Source organism: Mytilus edulis, chromosome 3 (assembly GCF_963676685.1).
Source record: "Mytilus edulis chromosome 3, xbMytEdul2.2, whole genome shotgun sequence".
Classification (NCBI taxonomy): domain Eukaryota; kingdom Metazoa; phylum Mollusca; class Bivalvia; order Mytilida; family Mytilidae; genus Mytilus; species Mytilus edulis.
Genome location: NC_092346.1, coordinates 56,020,649 through 56,045,673, shown reverse-complemented (window position 1 = coordinate 56,045,673; position 25,025 = coordinate 56,020,649). Strand labels below are relative to the sequence as shown.

General features: G+C 32.3%; 1 protein-coding gene across 2 annotated transcripts in view; it reads right to left on the bottom strand.

Moving 5' to 3' along the window:
* The window catches only part of LOC139516906 (uncharacterized), a 63,033-nt gene that overhangs the window by 30,669 nt on the left and 7,339 nt on the right, over positions 1-25,025 (bottom strand). For both annotated transcript variants that reach the window (XM_071307332.1, XM_071307333.1), the window contains exons 5-18: positions 23,862-24,029; positions 21,814-21,902; positions 18,847-19,022; positions 15,710-17,038; positions 15,347-15,579; positions 13,531-14,495; positions 12,418-12,524; positions 11,910-12,009; positions 11,266-11,384; positions 9,229-9,354; positions 8,500-8,729; positions 934-1,055; positions 572-657; positions 62-162 (exon numbers count right to left, since the gene is read on the bottom strand). In XM_071307332.1, the coding sequence (XP_071163433.1) occupies positions 62-162; positions 572-657; positions 934-1,055; positions 8,500-8,729; positions 9,229-9,354; positions 11,266-11,384; positions 11,910-12,009; positions 12,418-12,524; positions 13,531-14,495; positions 15,347-15,579; positions 15,710-17,038; positions 18,847-19,022; positions 21,814-21,902; positions 23,862-24,029 (3,951 nt within the window). The remainder of the gene's footprint in view (positions 1-61; positions 163-571; positions 658-933; positions 1,056-8,499; positions 8,730-9,228; positions 9,355-11,265; positions 11,385-11,909; positions 12,010-12,417; positions 12,525-13,530; positions 14,496-15,346; positions 15,580-15,709; positions 17,039-18,846; positions 19,023-21,813; positions 21,903-23,861; positions 24,030-25,025) is intronic.

The window sequence follows — 25,025 nt, the reverse complement described above, 5'->3', positions numbered from 1 at the left end:
AAAATTAGAAAGATCATATCATATGCAACATTTAATAAGTTCAAAGATGATATGCACTAACCTGAACTGCAGGTGACAGATTTGTACAGTTGGTGGTTACAAACAGTATTCTAGGGTCTGGAGAGGGAATATATCTGTTCCAAGGATCTTCAATGTCTAGTTCTAGAAAACAAATATATTCCTTAGCATTAATGAGTAAACAAAGTTAAAGATACCACTTAATTAAACATTTTGTACTTTGTTTAGAGAAATGTCGTTTATCAAGAGTCCCAAATTCCTGAAAAATGTTTAGACATAAAACAAAATGTTTGAACTAACACATTTGATAATATTGTATCATAAAGGGAAGATTAGAGGTTGGCAAAATAGTTAAGACCACAGATTCTTGCAAAATTCGGGAAATGTCATTGTGCATTTAATTTTTTTGTAAGTTTTTCATTTAACTGTTTATTATATGGTTTAGTACATACAATTTTTTTTCACTGTTTTGCATTTTATGTTGACTTATTCACAGCAATTTAAACAACTTCTCAATTTCTAAATAATGCTGTCATATTCAAAATATATTTACCTGATATCCTGTTTTCCAGCAGACCATTCCATTTAGATGGGGGTAACAGTCCATTTCTGTTTATCAAATACTTCACATCAAATAAACTAAATTGAAAAATATTGAGTATACTGATATTCTGATATGAACACAATGTGCATATTGATAAGACAATTGTAATAATGTAACTTGCTTTCAAATTTTGCTTTTATTATTATACCACAATTTTTTTTTTTAAATCTCCCATAATTAGTGCTTGTAGATGATTGACCATTCCAAATGCAAACATGAACATTTATATTCACTTTATTGTATTGTTTTGTATTCTGTTCTTATTCCAGTTTCCAACTGAGCAAGGATGTACTAATGAACTTTAAACAAACCTGACAATACCCATCTGACCAAGATGGTAACTGAATATATTGAGATGTAACAGCTGATCAATCAGATTTAAATCTGTAAAACACATAGCTGACTTATCTCCCCCTGTGTCATTGTCTTCTTCCTGTTAAATTACAAGAATAACTACATAACTTTAAAGCTATATAGATTCTACCAAAGCATTGAGTGTTATACGATATTTATCCACTCGAGACAGTTAGATTTTCAAATTTAAAACTCAAGGCTTGCTGAGCTTGCCAAGTGTTTTAAATATTTTTTAACATTTAACTGTTGAGAGTGGATAAATATCGTATTACACCAGATTTGGTGGTGGAATCTGTTTCTCTAATGATTTTCAAACAATATGCAGGCACACTTATTCCTTCTTTCCGAATGATCCACCATCACAATAGAAACTTCAGCGAAAAGCAAGAAAATTCAACGTTATAATCCGATTTTAACCAATCAAAAACTGACATCAAAAGAACCACACTTTGATTATTTTTTTTTGTACCATGGGTGCAGAAAGGGATAAATTGACAAAGAATTAGAGAAACAGTTTTAACTGATCAACTCTTGGTGTATATTAATGAATAATATGTTCATCAATACCAACAAAACTAAATGTTTGGTTATTGTAACAAGTCAGAATTATCAACCCAATCTTTTTAACCAAATTTAGTAATAAATTCAGAAACACTACAAAATTCATCATGTGGGAAATTATTAGGTGTTAAAATTGACAGCATGCTTAGCCGGAAAAATCAAATTGATCAAATTTGTGCTAGCATTTCATCAAGAATATACCTTCTTTCTAAATTAAAGAAATTTTTAGATATTATTGCCAGGAAAGCATATTATAATGGGCATATTCTGCCTCTCATCGATTACTGCTGTATTGTTTGGGGAGAATGTAAAAATGAAGGTATAGTACGAATATTAAAACTTCAAAAAAGAGCAGCAAGATTAATTCTTGATGCAGACCCATTATCCCCAACAGCTCCCTTATTTAAAGAACTTGGATGGATGACAGTAGAAAACAGAATCAAATACCACAAATATTTATTGCTATTTAAATGTATGTGGAAAGAAGTACCACAGTACCTATTTCAAAAGTTTCAACTTATATCTGTCAATAATCCTTATGCCTTAAGGGGTGTTACTCAAGGTAATTTGATACAATACTTGAGACAGTCCCAATATTCAGTCTGAAATGATTGCAACTATTACTCTTAGAATGTATGATTATAATGATTTGTATATTATATCTATTTACTACATGCAATCTGTAACTGTTTTATATCTTTTAATCATGGTATATGTACATTGAACTATTATGTCTATACAATTGTGTTTATATGATGTATGTTTGCTTTTTTCTCTTATTATTATTTTAAACAAGAATGTGTCCAAAGTACACGGATGCCCCACTTGCACTATCCTTTTCCATGTTCCATGGACTGTAAAAATTGGATAATAATCTAATTTGGCATTAAAATTAGAAAGATTATATTATAAGCAACATATGTAATAAGTTTCAAGTTGATTGGACTTCAATTTTATCAAAAACTACCTTGACCAAAAACTTTAACCTGAAACTCCTACTTTCATTTTCTATGTTCAGTGGACCATGAAATTGGGGTCAAAAGTGTAATTGGGCTTTAAAATAAGAAAGATCATATCATAAGCAACAATTGTACTAAGTTTCAATTTGATTGGACTTCAACTTCATCAAAAACTACCTTGACCAAAAACTTTAACCTGAAGTCGGACGAACGAACGGATGGACGAACGAACGAACGAACGAACGAACGGAGCCACAGACCAGAAAACATAATGCCCCGCTACTAACGTAGGTGGGGCAGAAAACATAATGCCCCGCTACTATGGTAGGTGGGGCATAAAAAATATTTTTTTTTACTTGTATTGTATACATGTGTATGAGGGCCTCAGGGAAGATTAGTAATTGTAACTTACTGTGTTTACCCTCTTTAAATAAAGAATTTATTATTATTAGAATCATATTCAAAACAGTGTGGCTGTGGCCATTGATTGACGACCTAAATTATCCCATTGACTGGGACAGATTAGGTGAACGTATGTCTGAAACGACCACTGCTCACTATTTACTTATTATAGAATTTAAACCGTTGGGTCATCAAAGGTTCTTAACGTCTTTAATAATAAAATAATTCGAAAAATTAATCAGGAATAAACTTTATATTTTTTTATTTATATTATTGATATCAATCAAAACATCGTGTTATTTCTGATTATTTTTCGAATAACTTTATTTATGTGTTGAGAACCTTTGGTGACCCCACAGTTTAAGTGTCATTAAAAAGTACATAGTGAGCAGTGGTCGTTACAGACAAACATTCACACAATCTGTCCCAGTCAATGGGATAATTTAGGTCGTCAATCAATAGCCACAGCCACACTGTTTTGAATATGATTCTATTATTATCATCATTATATTATTCAATTATTTAGGGGTCATCCATAATTGTCAACCATTTCCCAAAGTGTACAAAACGTACACTTTTTCAGGCCCCCCACCCTCCCTCAAAAAGTGTACATCAACCATTTTCAGATTTCAAGAGAGGAATCAATCATTCTTAATAAAAAGAAGATCCTGTTTATTATATTTTAGTTTAATATAGAAATTTGCATTGAAAATAAACTAAAACATATCTGACTGTTTTATTTGATGACATCTATCTGTGATGCCTGTGTTTTGTTAGAATAAAGAGTTCAAAGATTAGTGTTTCCCCTATCACACAGTGGTAACTACAATGAAAAAGGGCACCTAGAGCATGCAAAAGATTAACAAAAGGGCACATAAACTATGCTTAGAATCAAAGAAAGGGAAATGCATGGTTATATTGCATTGGTAAAGTATGGACTGACAGTTGCTGATGGAATCAGAGCTCAAGACAGCAATCAATAAAAGTGTTATGTTTAAAACATTTTTAGTTTTTAAATTTCCCGCCTGTATTTCTATTTAATAAAATTAACGGTACATTTTTCTTGCACCAGATGCGCATTTCGACAATACATGTCTCTTCAGTGATGCTCGTGGCCAAAATATTTGAAATCCAAAGCTTATATAAAAGATGAAGAGCTATTATAATCCAAAAGGTCCAAAAAGTATAGCAAAATCCGTGAAAGGAATAAAAGGTCCCTGTAAATATGCCATTCATGGCACTATTATCGTTTATGTATATATACTGTAACGTGTACATATATTGGATAATTTTTAAGGTTAAGGTTCAACTTCATATGGAGGTGCTCCTAATTAAAGGAGGCTTATAATAAGAAAAATAAGTTTACTTCCGTTTTATTGGTTTACTGTTTTGGAATACATTACAAGGAAATTAATCGAAGGACCAGTTTAAAATCTTTTCACAAAATGACGTCTTGTCAAAATCAAAACATTCAAAGAATTTAGTGTTTGAAACTTTCCATCAGTTTTGTGTATCTCCCCCCAAGTGTACGTTTTGTACACTTTGGAAAATGGTTGACAATTATGGATGACCCCTTAAACAAATAAAGGTTCAAAAACACATTTATGACATTATGCGTAGCTTAATTGAGTCTATATTTATAGCCAGTCCAGTTTTATTAGTTCTAATTGAAGGTTAGATACGAAAACATGAAAATCAAAAGCCAATTCCAGACATTATTCTTCATAGTTTATTGTCAACATAGATTATGTCTTCTTCTTTTCTAAACTCTTAATAATAAATGAACCCATTCCGAAATAAGTAAAAAGTTATCTTAATCAGTTTCATATTAAGGTCAAGTAACAGTAAATGAACGCCGTCTAGCGGATTCCGCGAAATATTGTGACGTTACGTCCCTTTGACCAGATTTTGCAATATCAAAATTGCACCCGGTGACTTTTCCATGGGACAACGTCAACGGTCAATTTGACGGAAAGTATGTTACTTCTAGGAGAATGAACTTGTTTTTCTAAAATTAAAAATTGAAAATGAATATGAAAACAGTCATGAAGACAATCTTCATAATGAAAATCTGGTGTTTGACTGGCGTCAGGGACGTAGGGTGGTATAGAGTTTGTACATCTGTCGACCAGTTAAAACAAGTGTGAAAACTGTTGCTCACTACTATTTCTACATAATTGTGATGAGAAAAAACAGTGTGGTCTCGGAAGTATTCTATATGTAGTATGTAAAAACTTTCCTTACAAAAACCCTATATTCACTGGGAAAAGACATCGTCTAGCAGAAAATAAGCAGTTTGGGACATTAATACTAAAGTTAAAACTTAGTATTGTACGGTAAGACTATATATCCCATATCTTGAAAATTATCACACCAGTCGGAACAAGTAAAAATATTTTCAAATTAGAAAAAAGAAAATGAACCACATAAACTGATACTGGTCATAAATTTCGCCGCTGCTGTCAGTCAGTCATAGATGGCACTAAACTATAATACACTTAAATTAATTAACCTTGTTCACGGTTGGAACAATAGTTTAATATTCATACACAGTTTTTAGACTATAACAAATTAAAAATAAACAAAAATGATGTTTCACGATCATTAATCCATCGCTACATTTTGTATTCTAACGTTTTTTTTTGTAATGGTGTTTTCTTTCACATCCGCAATTTCGATGTTAAAAATAGGACACTGGCAAATCTTTAAATAGATACATGTACAATGTATAAATAGTACATGGTTTGAAGATTTATACATGGCAAATTAGTATCCTAATAGTATTGATTCGTATGGTTGTCTCCTCAAAGGAAATTGTTATATCTAATATATAAGGGTAAAAATTAACCAAATAAAAAAAAATGTACCCTAGCTGAAAGTAGCATCTCAAATATAAAATAGAACTGTTCTCAATTCTATTTCACTCATAAAACTTGAAGGTTGAGAACGAGATCATCTCTATATCATACTACTACTATATATACCTACTGAAAAATATGCACAGTGTCACAGACTTTCAGTACCTAAAGTAAAATGTAAATCCCGTAAGTAGTCAGTACTTAAATAAGACAGCAACCAGACAACAACACAAGGCCAAAAGAAAATTAAAAAGGAAAAGACATCTTATGATATGCATTTTTTGGGGGGAGGGGCAGGGGTCCTGATCCCGAAATCCCGGACTTTAAAACATGAAATCCCGTGGTCCCGAATTTATAGAAATTTGAATCCTGCCATCCCGAAATTCGAAAAAAAGAATAGCCAGATCCAGAAAGGATCAATCCCGAAATCCCGTGCTTAAAAACACCCGATCCCTGAGTCCCATTAAAGGCATATTAAACATAAATATGTACATCTGTTTTTATGTCATATCTCAACCTCCGTATGTTTGGTTTCCTTGTTTTCTGGAAAATACACTGTACTACAAAGACTGTGCAATGTCTTGAGAGAAAGCGAAATTCAGAGAGAGAAGCACATTAATTTGTTGTCACATACAATTAGATCTCAAAGGGAGTTGCAGAATAACGGATACTGGTGAATGTCAAAATTGAACAAAAAAGTTTGCAAAATTATAAAGAATAACAAAGGGAAATAAAATAATTATTTAATACAAAATTGTAGACCATGTACAGAATTAAGAAATCATGTAATGATAGAAGAATTTAAAAAAATCGTTAATTGAAGATTTTACAGAATAAGCGTTATATTTAAAGATAAAGAACATTAAGGTCCACACTTCATATGAACCCTTAAAAAATCGTTGGATTCTCTCGGTGTTGCTGGTCAGTAATGAATAAAAAATCACTGGTCAATTTAAAGGTTGTTGTAAGTGATGCAATATATTCTTATTTTCCTATTCCCCTTATGTAACTTCCAGTTTTATTGAAGTTTACATCAATCAAAGCCTTGGTTTAATTTAGTTTCCTGTTATTACTACTCCCCCCCCCTTTATTTGTTGCATGATGTGTATCATGTACTGATTCTATATATACTTCGAGCATACATATGTACATTTATGGAACAATAACCATTTATAGTAAACTTTTTAAAACGTTTTTGTAGACTTGTATACAATAAATTTTATACAGAACAAAAAAGATATTAACAAAGATGTCAGTTTGTCTGCGTGTTTTACTTGTTAACTTGCAGATGTATAAATAACCACACGACACTCTTTCAAGAATTTGTAGAATCATTGATATAATGTTTGTTTATATATGCGATGTTAAGCAGCAGTATATGGACAGAACACGTTCTGTCGTGATATAGTACCAAAACACAAGCTATTACATGTTCCACTGCTAAAGAAACCGTTTTTTTTTTCAAAAGTGGCCAAATCATATATCGGAACGGAGAAAAAGTGTAAACAGGTGACTTACAAGATAGTCTAAGAGATTTATGAATTGGTTACCCAAAAATGACAAAGTTCAACTATCTCTCATTAGAGCAAATGTTAATAAAGATCAAAACCCTGACCACATGCAAACAGACAGCAAAGTGAAAACGTTCTAGGATTCAAACTGTAGATGTTTTGCGGAATAACTATAAAGGGGGATGGACGGACGAAAGGCCAGGCAGACAGACGTACAGGGGTAGTTGAAGGGGCATAAAAAAATAAAGTTTCAATTACATTTCTTATTGCGTCAACTTGTAGACAGTAACCCTGATGATTTCTATTTTTAACTTTTTACCATTTTTGCGTTCATGTACTTACAATGTATTTTTGTCTGAATTAGCAATTGTTTAAGATATGTATCTTTGGCTGTTGTCTGCTCTATGGTCCGGTTGTTGTCGCTTTGACACATTCCCCATTTCCTTTCTCAATTTTATATTGATAATGAACATACATGTATCATACTTTTTACAACGTATAATTTCTTTTTAAAATGTTCCATAAAAGAGGGTCTAATTGGGGTTTACGGAATACAGAATAATGGGCAAAAATTGCAGAATAAAATGCAAAAAAGAAAAAGTGTATAATGGGGTGCTAAAATATAAAGAATATTGGTAATACTAAATAAAAATTAATGATAATTATCCAGACTCTTATGATTAAAAGAATCTATCAATACGAAACACATTATCATCGTGAATAATCATCACGAAGAACGTTGGAAATTATTAGCATGATAACTTGATGTTATGTAATAAAAATTACGACGTCACGAATTTTGATGGTTTTTTTTGCCAAAATAATGGGTTTGCGTCGCTTCTACAGGGAAAACGAAGTCGGTGACCATATTTTTTTTTAGTATTATCTAATTTGTAAGACAAAGAGGAAGAAAATATTAATTTAAAAAAAAATTCTATGGAGCGTTTCACGTGATTTATACTGGAAACCGAAAATTGTAGAAGAAAAATATAGATTTACCCTATATATTTAATGTAATTTAGTACCCTCTCGGACCATTTTAAAAATGGATTTTTCTTGGAAACAAAGTCGGTAACATATACTTTTTTTTTTACATTTTCTGATGTATATTTTCAATATCTAATTGAGTTCTAATTTTTTTTTTAAATCTATGGACTAGTTCATTTACTGATCCTTGACCTTAAACTATATGATAGTTACTGAAACTTTTTTTCTTTTCAAACAATATTTACCAATTTTGTTACAGCATCATCTAACAAGTATAAGCACATATGAATAAACATGAGATTTTGTAAGTTTCCAAAGAATGACACTTTTTCTTCCTTTGATTGAAGTTTATCGAGATCTGCTCCATTCAACTTCTGTGTAGAGCTGATGAGGTCAGCAAACTCTGCTGTCTTTATCATCATTTTTGCACTTGATATTTCAAATATTCCTTTTGCATTGTTCTGCTTAGCAATGTCTGAATAATAAATTCAATCACATTAATACATTATAAAAGGATTTTCTGATCTATAACCATTACTCAGTAAAAAAGAAAAAAAAGTTCTAAATAAGATTATTCTGGTCTTATTATATTGTTGGTTTGGTGTCTCACTGATGTTTACACTGCACTTGCTTTGTTTTATGCCTGTAAATGAATGGAATTATGTAAATTCAGAAATTATTGCGGTTTTTAGTATTGCGAAAAAATACAACAGAGTTGTAAACAAAATAATTTAAACTCGCATTTTGATATATTGTATATGAATTTAACAGGATTTTTCTCAAAATCGTAAAAATTATAATAATACTTTCCATTTTATTTCTTACAGATGAATCATAATCACAAATTTAATCATTCATGTGAACATTTTTTCAAAACTATCCTGTACCCTGGAATGATCAATGCAGCACATCACAATAATCCCTATTGATGGAACATTATAAAGCTGGTCTGTACGCGGATAAACTATACCAACCTTTCATCAGGAATACCAGTTTTGTCATGATTTCTCTAACCACTGGTTCAGGATTACTGACAGTATTTCTTCGCTTGAATGGAACTAGTTGATTCATTACCAAGTGTGACCCTTTTACAGTTACCTCTAGAAATAAAATCAATTTTCATGCATTACAGTACCATCTGGTTACTGGTACTTCTTTTTGTACATAAAATTCAAATTTTAAAATGAGCTTAATTTTGATTCAAAGTGTATACATATTCATGAATAGAGAATGTATTGTTATAATGATATTGATTCATCATTTTTGTCTTTTTTCCTTTAAATTAACTAAACCAGGTGCTCTGCAGGGCGCAGCTTTATACGACAGCAGAAGATAACCCTGAACAGTTGGGGCAAGTATGGACACAACATTCAAGCTTGATACAGCTCTGAATTTTGATTGTGATCAAATTTTTGACATAATATGAGTTTCTGACACAAAAGAAATGTCAAAATCTTACAAATTTATTGCGCAATATTGTACAATTAAAGATTTCTTCTTTTAACTTTTCATAAATTTGGAAATTGAGAAATTTGAAAAAAAAAGAAATGAAAACAACTACCAACCCCCTTTTTTTTTGCAATTAGTCCAAAACCTGACATTTTTTTATACATAAAATACAAGAAGTGTAAGGGAGGTAAATCCGAACATACCCAACAATGTATGTTAAATGTTTTAGAATTACCTCCCTTACACTGCTTTTAAATTGTCTTAATTGTCCATTGACCAGAAATACCTAGTTTTTCCCCTTTTTTGCCCCTTATTCTGAAACATTTTGAGCCATAACCTCCCAAAGTCAATACTAACCATCCCTTCATGGTATGGAAACTTGTGGTTTAATTTCAGAGAGATTCATACACTTAAACATAAGTTATTGTTTGAAAACTACAAAAATGATTATTTTGGGCCCCCTTTTAGGCCCCTAATTACTAAACTATTGGGACCATAATCCCCATAAACAATCTCAACTTTCCTTTAGTGGTATTGAACCTTCTTGCCAAAATTTAAAGAGATCCATGCATGTTATTGTCTGTTAACTAGAAAAATGCTTCTTTTTGGCCCTTTTTTGGCCCCTTATTCCTACATATTCAGGAAAATTAACCACAAACTGAATCCCAGCCTTCCCTGAGTTATATGAAAACTTGTGGTACAATGTCAGAGAGATCCATACAGTTACAAACAAGTTATTGTCTTGAAACTAGAAAAATGCTTGTTTTTGGCCCCTTTTGGGTTCTTAATTCCTAGACTGTTTGCCCAATAACCCCTTAAAATAATTATGGTATTAAACATTGTGGTACAATTTCAGAACAATTGAAATACTAATACACAACTTTTTGTCCTCAAACTAGATAAATGCTGTTTTTGGTCCTTTGGGCCCCTAATTCCTAAACCTTTGGGACCATAACCCCCAAAATCAATCCTAAGCTTCCTTTTGTGGTCATAAACATTGTGTTAAAATTTTATTGATTTCTTTTCACTTATTCAAAAATTATTATCCGGAAACCATTCGTCTTCAGACGACGCTGACGACACCGTCGACGACCTGATACCAATATACGGCCAAAATTTTTTTAATTTTTGCGGTCCTATAAAAATTTAGTTGTATTGAATCAATACATTTTAGGACCACCTCTGGGTGTGAGATTTTCTGGCTGTGTTGAAGACCCATTGTTGGCCTTCGGCTGTTGTCTGCTCTTTGGTCGCATTGTTGTCTCTTTGACATATTCCCCATTTTCATTCTCAATTTTATTTTAATTTGCCTCCAACATGTTGTACCAAAACCAAAGTTTTGTAAAAAGTTAATTTATAATTATGACCATATTAATAATAACTAACTGACTAAGGACAATACAGAAAAACTGACCACTGACAAACATTTGCATTTGGTCTGAGTTTTTGATCAGCATTTATACATTTATACAATTTTGTTTCTGCAATGCTGTCCAATATAAAATGATATTCAAATGCATATTTATATATCAAATAGTGTCAAATGTTCTTATGGTACATACTATTGAGCCTAAACCCTGATGTTAGTGCCGGCAGCTGTTTACTGGGGATCTTTGGACAACAGCTGTGTACTATTATATGATTTAAGTTTAAACTCAGTTTCTTTGCCACTCTTTCTAACCTGAAACAAATTAGAAAACACATAAATTCTGATATGTTTGGCTCAGCCTAATGTAGATGGGAAAAAAAACCACAAAATAAAAGAATCTGATCTATATCCATATTGGTTCTACAGTGTTGGTATCATGATTTATTATGCAAACATGAAACCTGTTTTAATGCTTTTGGAAATGAACCTATACAATAATTGGAGCCAGAAAAAAGTAGTTCTCATTAACTGACAAGTAAAGTTGCAGCTGAACAGTTAAAAAGTTTAATTAAATAGTTCTTTGTTAGTTTTGAATAATAACTCTTCACCATAACAGTGTTATTTTCTTTAAATTTCCATTTAAGTTATCTAAAACATGAGTTATGAAGAATACAATTTTTCTAAGCAAAACATATGCATTATTTGATACATTTACTGTAGATGATCAACTACTTTTGGTAGGCTTTCATTATAATGTTTCAAAAATCAACACTAAGTAATAGGCACAACTTGCCTGACTCAATTTTTACATTGAAGTGTTTTAATAGATAATATTACTTGTATGGTGGTATCTTCTTTGAAAACATCAGTCTTCCTAAAGTAGAGATTGGTCCTTCATCTAACATCTTAAAATAATTCTTTGGTAACACAAAATTTTCTGAAATAATATGACAGTACATAATATTGTAACAATGTTAATAACATTCAATGAAAATAGTACAAACAACAAAGGATATATAAAGCCCCTTATCATCACTAATGATAGGGATTTTTCTTTAAATTTGTATATAATTCCTGACCTGATAAATACTGTAGTGTAGAAGATGTTTATACTGAGATGAGGGGTATTATCAAATAAGGCAGCAACCCAAGGACACAAAACCAAAAACTTCTGTTATATATTTCAACTGTTTATTACTTAATTATATAATAATATGCACAATAACTGTTGGCCGTTTGACAAAGGAATTCTAAGATTCACAGCAGCGGAAATTAAACAAAGTGTGAAAAGATACTGTATACATGTGCAGAACAATTACTGTACAAACAAAATTGACTAACTTACCCTTAGATGTTGCTTCACTCTCTGCTACAACTATAGCTAAACCTTTTAAATGGTCATACAAATTTTGTAAGTAGTCTCTGTTGGTTACATTTTCTTTAGCAGTAGTTCTATCAAGCATACAAAAAAATACATTCCTTTTATTATATTAATTTTAACATATTTCAAAGTTAAAGATTGAGATTGTCATCTTTTTCACTTTTGACAAGTGTCTTGGATTGCCCTGCCCACCTGTCATTTTGAAATTATTGTTTTCCTTTTAAAATAATTAAAACCAACTTTCAAAGGTAATAATTCCTATAAGATTCATCCATATTGAGTTACATATAGATCATATTTATTTGTTTGTAAAAAGATTATCTTTATTTATAACTAAACTTTTCTAAATCAAACAGATTAAAAATCATTTAAAGACAGTAACTCTAAGAGGGTTATTTGACGATATCTGCCAAGTTGATTTATTTTTATATCTTCTTTTTCTTGGCTTATTTTCTGCTTAAAATTTCCCTGTTTTAAGATTCATAAAATAACAAAAAAACTCTAAATATTTGCCAAAAAAAAACAACATTTCAGGGGCAATAACTCCATATTTAGTTCTACCGATTTTTCCATTTTTCTGAAAATTTTGAAGGAAAAAAAATATTGACCTGCTTGTCAATTCTATCCATGAAAGATATTTTGAGATAAAAGCTTTATTTTTAAAATTTACTAAAAATTGACAATTCAGGGGCAATAACTCCTACATCGAATGTCCAATTTTTTTGATAATTTTGCAGATGTTAAACCTGGACTTTACTTTTTACTTTACTCCTTTCTCACTGCTTAGTTTAAGAGATATCAGCTGAAAGTTGCATTTCGAAATATTCTATATTCAGCAACAGTGGCCATGTTTAATGAATTTCAATAAAAAGATACTAAGAAACAAAGTTTGATAACATTAGGCATGATTAGGTAAACAGATAAATGAACTCTAATGGTTTACTTTTATAAATTGTGACTTGGATGGAGAGTTGTCTCATTGGAACTCATACCACATCTTATTATATCTATCTATTGTGATGAGTTTTCTAATTCATTTATAAAAAGCTTTATAAATTTATGTTACTAAGTTCTTACCTTACAAACAAACGATAAAGTCCACCTGGTGGCAAATCATTCTGTAGTACTCCAATCAAGTTCTTCATGGCATTGTGGATAACTGGTTTATCAGAAGGAAATGCATCCCCACTTTTTGAGGGAGATACTCTTGGACTACCTCTTGAATTGGGACTTGAAGGAGATGCTCTCAGACTACCTCTTGAATTAGGACTTGAGTACGGACTAGTCTTCGGAGATTTATGTATCTGCCCTTCTAAAGGAAGTTTCCCATATATCTGAAACACGTGTTCAACTTTATCTATGGAAAATTTCAAATCTGTAAGAAGTTTAGCATACATGTTGGCATTCTCAGAATAGATTGGAATAGTAGCTGTTTTCAGTAAAGCTTGAATGCTGTGTTTATAGAAAGTATGAAGAACATTATTTATACAAAACTGTTTCTGATGTCCATCAAGATCCAAACCAAGTTGAAGTAAAGTTTCGAACTGCTCAGTTATTTCCCATAAATCTTTCAATCGATGTGATACTTTATCTCCTCTCTCTGAATGAGATCTTGTCTTTCTATTATCAGATTTTTCTGACCCATTGTTTGTTCTCCTTGACCTTATAGCATCAATCATGTTATTGCACATTTCCCATGATCTACACCCAGTACATAAAAGGTCAAATAATATCATAGATGGACAGTTCTCTTGTTTAAAACATCTGTCTAACTTAGATGTTTGAACAACCTGACATTTTGGATGAGGTATTTTGGGTAATTTTTGAAGAGATAACAGTTCATCTGCAACACTTGATACAGATACAGTAGCCACACCAGCAGCAGCAACAGAACCTAGTGCTTTCAAACTGAGTTGACCTGGATTGGCTGGTGCCGTCCTTTGTAAACCTAAGTTGAGACTGTGTAACTTTTTAACAGCAGATGTATAACGCTGAGCAAAACTGACTTCAACAGCTTCTGGCCTATCTTCAAGTTTCATCAACTATCAGAAAAAAAATTGTAAAATAAAACAAGCAACATTGTAATTACTTTAAACCATTTAAGCATAAAATCTATTATTGTAACAATAACATGAATCAGCATCAAAACAATACATAGCTTTGAGGGGGGTCTCATTGGGGGGTTCTGATCCCGGATCCCGCTTACTGTTTTGTCAGATTCCTGTATCCCGCTTACACTACCTGTATGTACATTTATATAAGCAATTCTCATTTTTTTTTGTAATTTCCCGTGTCCCGCTAGACTTCATTTCCCGTTTTCATGGCACAATAATTTGACTTTCACATGTCACGCTTATAAAATATCGACAATTCTGCTTCACGCTTAGACCCCAATGAGACCCACTTTGAGCGGATTCCTTTTAAAAGATTATAAATTATTTCTTCTTCCCAGAATGTTCAAGGTAATGCCTTTAAAACTAAAAACACATAAACATTCATCTTCAAAAATCAAGCTAATTTTTTTTTATTGTTTCTTTTCGTCTTTTTTTTTCAAATCATATAAACTTCACAAATATCCCCATTATTTCAGAAAAGAAATCAGGAAATGTTTTGAGTGGAGGTTGTCACTTTGTGTGATTTTCCTTTAAAGTACGAAACAGCAATTTAAAACTATCTCACATTACCTTCAAACAGAGTAATGAAAGAAGTTTTTAAAGTTAATTGCAATTTTCAAGGATTTTTTGTGAGAATATGCTTAACTTAGCCAATATATTAACCCATTCAATATCATAAAGAATCTAGACTGAGAAATGCAAAACTGACCAATACTATATCATGTATATGGCACCTAGTTTTTTCAATAAAAGGCTTGTATTATCTTGAGCACTATTACCTTTGTAACTTGTGATGCCTGATTATAGTTACATCTTTGTACACACATAATCAATAAGGTCTCAGGAGATGACAACATAAGGGAGATAATTCCAGCAGGGAATTTACTTTTGGACAGACTACGACCTCTACTTCTTGACCTTGCTCTCTTAATGACACGTCCACCATCATTTCCACTGTCCCCTGCTTGGGACTCACTCTCAAATGGAGGTAAAGGACTAGGTGTTTTATATACTGAAAAATCAAACAATTTTCATTTGACAAAAATTACAACAAAAGTACATACTATTTTTTCTTCTGCTTCAGTTAATGAACAATTTATATCTATAATTAATTGTATATTCATTGAGATGTTAAAACTTACATTTTTGACTCCTCTCTGATAATCTTCTTTTTCTTTCTTTTTGTCCAATCAAATCTGTACATATTTCTTCTTCATGTATTCCCATAGAAACCACAATTGGTTCCAGCAGAACTTCACCTGGTTCCCTTGGTATTTTCTCATGACAAACTAACTGATATTTCCAATTAGCTTCATGAATATAACGTCTTAATGAGCTTATCCTTGTTTGCAAGGATTCCTTAGTAACGCTACACTGTACAATGTTTGTTAATGGTTCCTCTATAGAAACAATGATTTTATTGCAAGTTTGTTTTTTACTTTTAGGAGACTTTTTTGAAGAACTACTTTTTTCAGAGTATGAGCCTCTAACATGAAACAAGGCTCCTTCCAAATCTAATAATGCATCCTTAAGCATGTCCAGAATATCACGAACCAAATACTCATTGTTCAAAAATCCAACACTGATCAAACCAAGTGAACTATCTGTACTAAACGTACTGTCATTTTCACAAGCACGGTTTTCTAATGGTGGTTCTGTTATTCTATTATTGTACATGCCTTTACTCCTTTTTGAAATTTCAGTTTTGTTTTTGCCCAATTTCTGCAGGTTATCTGAATCTGTAAATCCATTATAATTAGAGGTCATTTTTTTAATCTTATCCACTTTTTTGGGATGTCTTTCCATAAATGGTTCATCATAAGAGCCTGCTATTGAACTTTTAAGCTCATCATTTGTGAGATCAAATACTTTTTTTTCATTTCTTGGGGAAGCAGGCTCTGGTGATGTCAAACTATCTTCAGAAAAAGTACTAATGCGAGAATTCTCTTCTGCATTATTTCTCCTATAATCATCTTCCTTAAAGTCTTCGTCACTATCAAATTCTTCATAAAAAGCTGAGTCCTGAATACATTCATGATTAACAAACAAAAGAGAATAAATATCTTCTATGATTTCTACTCTGTAGGTAAGAGGTTGAAGTTTTGAGAGGTATTCACGAGCCGATATCAATTTTTCAGTAACATTTTTAGTATAAATATTCTGAAAACTTGATTTGATAAATTCACTTGATGTTTTAGACTGAACACTACTGGCATCAGAATTAGAAAGTATACTGTGACTGCGATAGTCTTTTCTCTGAATAGGATTGGTCATTTTACCATCTGAATAATCAATACAGAAATAAATTGCATCCATCACATTCTTTACAGCACAGTAACCGCTAAATATAGATATATCTCTCCAACGCTCAATGTTTATATCTAATGACTGGTCTGTTTCTTTATCAGTAGTTTTTTCCTCTTTGTCCTCTGCAAAGGTCACAGCTTTCAACCTTGATCTTGTCCCTCCTTCTTTAAATATACAAAAAAAAAACTAGAGGCTCTAAAGAGCCTGTGTCGCTCACCTTGGTCTATGTGCATATTAAACAAAGGACACAGATGGATTCATGACAAAATTGTGTTTTGGTGATGGTGATGTGTTTGTAGATCTTACTATTACTGAAGATTCTTGCTACTTACAATTTTCATCTATCTATATAGACTTGGCCCTTTAGATACAGAGGAAAGTATTTTGAAAAAATTTACAAAAATTTACCAAATTAATGAAAATTGTTAAAAAATTATTATAAAGGATAACTCCTTCAGGGGTCAACTGACCATTGTGGTCATGTTGACTTATTATTAGATCTTACTTGAACATTATTGCTGTTTACAGTTTGTCTCTATCTATAATAGTATTCAAAATAATAACCAAAACCGAAAATTTCTTTAAAAATCACCAATTAGGGGGCAGCAACCCAACAACCTGTTGTCCAATTCATCTGAAAAATTTTAAACAGATAGGTATTGACTTGATAAACAAATTAACATTGTCAGATTTGCTCTAAATGCTTTGGTTTCAGAGTTATAAGCCAAAATCTACAGTTTACCCCTATGTTCTATTTTTAGCCATGGTGGCCATCTTGATTGGTTGTCTGGGTACTGCACACATTTTTAAACTAGATAACCTAATAATGATTGTGGATAAATTTGGTTAAATTTGACTCAGCAGTTTCAGAGGAGAAGATTTTTGTAAAAGAAAAATTGTTAAAAATTGACTATAAAGGGCAATAACTCCTTAAAGGGTCAACTGACCATTTTGGTCATGATGACTTATTTTTAGATCTTACTTTGCTTAACATTATTGTTGTTTACAGTTTATCTCTATCCATAATAATATTCAAGATAATAACCCAAAACAGCAAAATTTCCTTAAAATTACTAATTCAGGGGCAGCAACCCAACAACTGGTTGTCCGATTCATCTGAAAATTTCAGGGCAGATAGGTCTTGACCTGATAAACAATTTTACCCAATGTCACATTTGCTCTAAATGCTTTGGGTTTTTGAGTTACAAGCCAAAAAACTGCATTTTACCCCTATGTTCTATTTTTAGCCATGGTGGCCATCTTGGTTGGTTGGCCGGGTCACCATACACATTTTTTAAACTACATACCCCAATGATGATTGTGGCCAAGTTTGGTTTAATTTGGCCTGGTAGTTTCAGAGGAGAAGATTTTTGTAAAAGTTATCGACGACGGACAACGGACGACGGACGCAAAGTGATGGGAAAAGCTCACTTGGCTCTTTGGGCCAGTTGAGCTAAAAATGAGACGAAAGACATATAATCTTCATTGGATTCGCTGAAAGATATATGTAAACAGCTTCAGAAAAGGTATAACTTCAAGCGATTGAAATTCTACATTTAGTCAAATTTTGGGAAAATATGTGACATCTTCCCCCCTCTTTTTGCAAGATTTTAGTGCAAATAAATGCAGATTGTTGCCATGGATACACCCAAAAGAAACTATATTTTACCACTTTATATACTGGATATAAAATCTATGGAAGATTCTGATTACATACATATGCACATATATGACACAAATAGTAAGCTTAATATTGCAAGAAAGCAACGACAAGGGGATGGTAAAATTGAGGAGGGCAAATTTTGATATATTTTCCTAACTGTTTATTGCTACCTAAACATAATTCAATGAAATACAAGAATATTAAGTTCAACAATGTAGTTAATCTCTGATTCTTAATTCTTAATTCTTAAAGCGAAATAATTCAGATACTTTTATATATATTGAACAATTTTTAAATTTCATATCTTACTATTATCATTTTCTAATGGACTTTTCTGGAGAATGTCTAAGACTTCCTGCTGATTGAGAGAGGCAATTCTTGTAGACTGATGAAGTACATACAAGACAGAATGGTTTTCTAACCCTGTAAACATGTCTGCTGCTCTCTGATGCTGATTTGTTAAAGAAACTTCTGCCACAAGTGGTCTGAATAAAAATTAAAATATTATACCAGGTGCTCCGCAGGGCGCAGCTTTATACGACCGCAGAGGTCGAACCCTGAACAGTTGGGGCAAGTATGGACAAAACATTCAAGCATGATACAGCTCTGAATTTGGATTGTGATCAAATTTTTGACATTACATGGTTTTTTTTTACACAAAACAAATGCCAAGATTTTACAAATCAATTAAAGATTTCTTCTTCAAACTTTTTAAATCTAAAATTAAATAGTTGACACAGCATAGGTTTCTGACACAGAATGAATGTGGTCTAATGAACTTAAAAGGTTTTTTTTGCCTTTGAGCAAATCACTATGCTGTTGAATATTAATCCTCTCAAAAAAATGTTTGAAGAAATTTTCTTTTTATTTATGAAATCTGAAATGAGAAAAATTTAACCCCCCCCCCTTTTTTTTCACATCCCCGTTTCCCTTTTTCAAAACTGATATCAATTCAAATTTCTAATGGAGTTTGCAACAATAACTACTCATTTAAATACATCATAAAATATTAAGATGTAAAAAAACTGCTTGTTATCACTGAATGGTAAAGATTATTTAAATTTATCAGTTGGTAGTAAAAAGTGTATATACATTGTATATTGTATATAACAAAGATTTAAGTTGATTCTGGACAAAGAAAGATAACTCCAATTAAAAAAAATTCTTGCTATTGCACAAATAGGATATTTCTTGCTTACTATTCTGGACAAAGAAAGATAACTCTAATTAAAAAAAAATTTGCTATTTCACAATATTGTGCAATTAGATATTTCTTGCCATTGCACAATACTGTGCAATTGAAAAGACTTGCTATTGCACAATACTTAATATAATAATTTTAGATCCTGATTTGGACCAACTTGAAAACTGGGCCCATAATCAAAAATCTAAGTACATGTTTAGATTCAGCATATCAAAGAGGCCCAAGAATTCAATTTTTGTTAAAATCAAACTTAGTTTAATTTTGGACCCTTTGGACTTTAATGTAGAATTTGGAATTTGAAAACAGGACCAAAAATGAAGAATCTACATACACAGTTAGATTTGGCATATCAAAGAACCCCAAGGATTCAATTTTTGATGAAATCAAACAAAGTTTAATTTTGGACCCTTTGGACCTTAATGTAGACCAATTTGAAAACTGGACCAAAAAAACTTCAATAATCAAGAATCTAAGTACATTTTTAGATTCAACATATCAAAGAACCCAACCGATTCATTTTTTGTCAAAATCAAACTAAGTTTAATTTTGGACCCTTTGGACCTTAATGTAGACCAATTTGAAAACGGGACCAAAAGTTGAGAATCTACATATACAGTTAGATTCGGCATATCAAAGAACCCCAATTATTCAATTTTGATGAAATCAAACAAAGTTTAATTTTGGACCCTTTGGGCCCCTTTTTCCTAAACTGTTGGGACCAAAACTCCCAAAATCAATACCAACCTTCCTTTTATGGTCATAAGCCTTGTGTTTAAATTTCATAGATTTGTATTTACTTATACTAACATTATAGTGCGAAAACCAAGAAAAATGCTTATTTGGGTCCCTTTTTGGCCCCTAATTCCTAATCTGTTGGGTCCTAAACTCCCAAAATAAATACCAACCTTCCTTTTGTGGTCATAAACATTGTGTTTAAATTTCATAGATTTCCATTTACTTAACCTAAGGTTATTGTGCAAAAACCAAGAAAAATGCTTATTTGGGCCCTTTATTGGCCCCTTATTCCTAAACTATTGAAACCAAAACTCCCATAATCAATCCCAATCTTTCTTTTGTGGTCATAAACCTTGTGTCAAAATTTCATAGATTTCTATTAACTTAAACTAAAGTTATGGTGCGAAAACCAAGAAAATGCTTATTTGGGCCCTTTTTGGCCCCTTATTCCTAAAATGTTGGGACCAAAACTCCCAAAATCAATACCAACCTTCCTTTTATGGTCATAAACCTTGTGTTAAAATTTCATAGATTTCTATTCACTTTTACTAAAGTTAGAGTGCGAAAACTAAAAGTATTCGGACGCCGGACGACGACGACGACGACGACGACGACGACGACGACGCAGACGCCAACGTGATAGCAATATACGACGAAAATTTTTTCAAAATTTGCGGTCGTATAAAAACCTTATTTAGTTGATATTTAAAGTAAAATAATACTTGTATCATTCTAATGCTTTCATAATTTGTTTTGTAGGCATTAATTACTGTAAATTATCATGATTATTGTGTGCATTAATTATTGCGATTTTTCAAGCATGGACAAAAATACAAGTTAAATTATTGCGATTTCCAAAAAAACTGCGTTCAGATCTATGTTTCAGTTATCAGAACGTGAGTTCTTATTATTGCAACCCATCCAGTCGCATTATTCGCAATAATAAAAAGATCACAATAATTTCTGAATTTACAGTACTTAAGATTGTCTTTACATTCATGAAAATATATACAATGGTTAAATGTTTGGGATTTATGTGAATCAAAATGTTTGAACAGGATGTTATCTTTGTAAAGGCAATTCATTTGGCACTGAAAACAGGATTCATATCGGAATATGATGTGAAGGAATATTTAACTCCTGAGTTGATCAGCCATTTGCTAAATCAATAATCACTAAACCTACAGAACTACTATGTTTAATTAGTCAATTGTAATATACTGCTCTGTCTGAATCAAATAGATCCAAAATATCTGAAAAGGGCTCAATGAGATAGGAAGTGATAAATGTGACAGGGTTAGCATTATTTATCAAAATAAATAAAATTTTAAACATACTTTGTTTTATCCAGACACCATTGTATTAGATCAATTTGATAAGCAAGTTTACTACATCCTGTCTGTAATGCTGGATGAAAGCAGGAGGACTGAAAACATAAACCAACAGAAATAAACTTCATAACAAACAAGTGAAACTGCGAGCTACTGCTCACTGATGATACCCCCGCCGCAAGCGGATAATTTTAATAGTGTAAAAATATACAAGTGTTCGGTAAACAGGAAGTTGTTGAGTCATGAATCTGAAAACGCATTACATGGTAAAGCTGACTTGTATAAATCCAGAAACCAAATTTCAGAAATCCTTGTATAGTAATTCCTGAGAAAAATGTGACGAAAATTTTCAACTTGGCTATCATATGTAAAATCATACAAGTGTTCGGTAAACAGGAAGTTGTCGAGTGATGAATCTGAAAACACATCACACAGTATTGCAGACTTATATAAACCCTGAAACCAAATTTCAGAAATCCTTGTATTGTAGTTCCTGAGAAAAATGTGACAAAAATTTTCAACTTGGTTATCATGTGTAAAATAATACAAGTGTTCGGTAAACAGGAAGTTGTCGAGTGATGAATCTGAAAACCCATCACACGGTATAGCTGACTTATATCAAGTCTGAAACCAAATATCAGTAATCCTGGTAGTGCAGTTACTGAGAAAAATGTGACGAAACATTTTCAACTTGGCTATCAGGTGTAAAAATGATACAAGTGTTCGGTAAACAGGAAGTTGTCGAGGGATGAATCTGAAAACGCATCACACAGTATAGCTGACTTATATCAAGCCTGAAACCAAATTTCAGAAATCCTGGTAGTGTAGTTCCTGAGAAAAATGTGACGAAAAATATTCATGGGACGGACAGACTGACTGACAGACTGACGGACTGATGGACTGACAGAAGGACAGACAGAGGTAAAACAGTATACCCCCCTTTTTTTCAAAGCGGGGGTATAAAAACTGTCAAATTGATAATAGACTTTTCTTACATTTGTGTTTTTGTAAAACAATCGAGAGCCATTACTCCTGAATAGCAAAACCAATCTTGACCTCCTGTCATGAGAAACAACATATAAAAAATTCATGAATTCATAATTTTTTTCACAGAAACAAAATAAAATGAAATTTTTCAATCAATCCATCAATGCTGAAAGAGAAAGTAAAAATCATCAGTTTTTTTTCAAACATGGCCTCTATCTTGTTATCAGTAACAACATAATTTGAAAAATATTGAGCAATCTTTAATTTTGGACTGAAACGACTTTAAATGCCACTTCTCAATCAATCAAGGACATCTGAATGGAAAAAAGTGAAAATCGTCAAGATAAAACATATTGTCATAAGTAAAAACATATAAAAACTTGAAAAAGCATGGATTAAGATTCTTAAGTACCTGTTTATTGCTTGGAAACAGCTACATCCATCTGTCTGCCCATACATCAGCATGCTGTCAACCAGACATGCTACCACATTTAAGTAATCATACACTCTTTTTACATTAAGTTTTTTCTATAATCCATTAGACATCTACACCAAACATTTAAAAAATACTTGCCATTCAACTAAAAAAGACTGTATTTTTTCGTTGTGCTGTCGATCTTTATGATAAACAAACCAACTTGACGTAAAAGAACGGAGCAAACTGATAATGTGACATGCTTTAACTATTTACAATAACGTATTCAAATAGGTTTGTATGATTGTATATGATAACTTTACTTATTTGTATAATATGTATACAAACAATGGCTTATATAACACATTTTAACAACGAATTGTTTGAGTTTCCTTGTTGTGATGATTTTCAGTTTCACAAGTGTGTATTTTCCTGTAAAATGCTTATATTCTGACGTCATCGTTCTATGACATCGGGTAGCTCATTCATAAAAAAGCATATGACATGGGAGTACAATTGGAACTGCCCAAGCAATATATTCATATTTTACCAAGGGTGTGTACTCAAAGCATTTGAAGGAAGTCATGTTAGAATTTACAATAGACTGGCACCAATTCCTCAAAAAGAATTCTTATTTTTGAACAATACTTACCTCTTCACTCCACAATGCATCAAGCAGTTGTTTAGCAGTTTGGCAAGAATGGCAATATGACCAACCATGCAGGAGTAAAAGTGGCTTCAGGGGCTGAAATTCTGCTGGTTCTAATAACATTCTCAATAATTTAAACTGGCCTGTCTTTATCAAAGCTATAGAAGTATCCTGAAATGTATTCAAACGAAATCAAATCAATTGAAGGTTGATTAAAGCCTTATGAATTTTTTAAGCCTCGGTCACACCTTACTGAATAGCACGAAAGGACGCCTAACGGATGAAAATAAATGTTGTCCATTGACAAAATTGTTATCCGTTGGGAGTACGTTGATGTACTGACCGAATAAACGGACTTGTAACGAATGCCTAACGGACACACACCAGAAATGCAAAGTACGAGAAACAGAAACGTACCGGACAGAATGGATGTCGAACGTACATCCAACAGACGAGTACCGCATAAAACGGACACCTAACAGAAGGGTATCGGATAAAACGGATGAACAAGTATACGGAAAAATTAAAGGCGACAATAATAATACATGTAAATCGCATTAATATTCAAAATGTTTCTGTGTAAATGGTTGTTGGTTTGTTCTTCAAAATGCCGCCAAAGGACAATGTCTGGCCTGAATAAGAGCTGCATGATTGTGAAGACGTGCCCTTACTCTAAGACTGATTATGAATTATAAGAATTCATGAACCTTAAGAGATCTGACATACCAATAATTGCCATTTCTGACGCGAAATTTTCAATTGGCATTTATCCGTTTTAGATTCGTTCATCATCCGTTTTATATGTTATACGTCCTTCTCTCATTCGTTCAACATCCGTTTTATCTGTTAAACGTCCGGTAGAAGTCTGTTGGTGAAATTATCTTTCAGACCTCCAAGGGATATGTAACGGACACGTAATGGACGAGTACCGTACAAAATGGACGCCTAACCGACGTTCAACGGACATTTTAGCCGTTAGACGTCCGTTCAAAGTTTTGAACATGCTCAATATTTTCCACCGGACAGAATGGACGTCGACGGATAAATATGCTTCACAGACATGCAACAGATATGGACGGACGTCTAACGGATAAGAACGGACGTTTAACGGACATGAATGGATTGAAAAAAAGTTATCCGTTAGGCATCCGTTCGAGCTATCCGGTA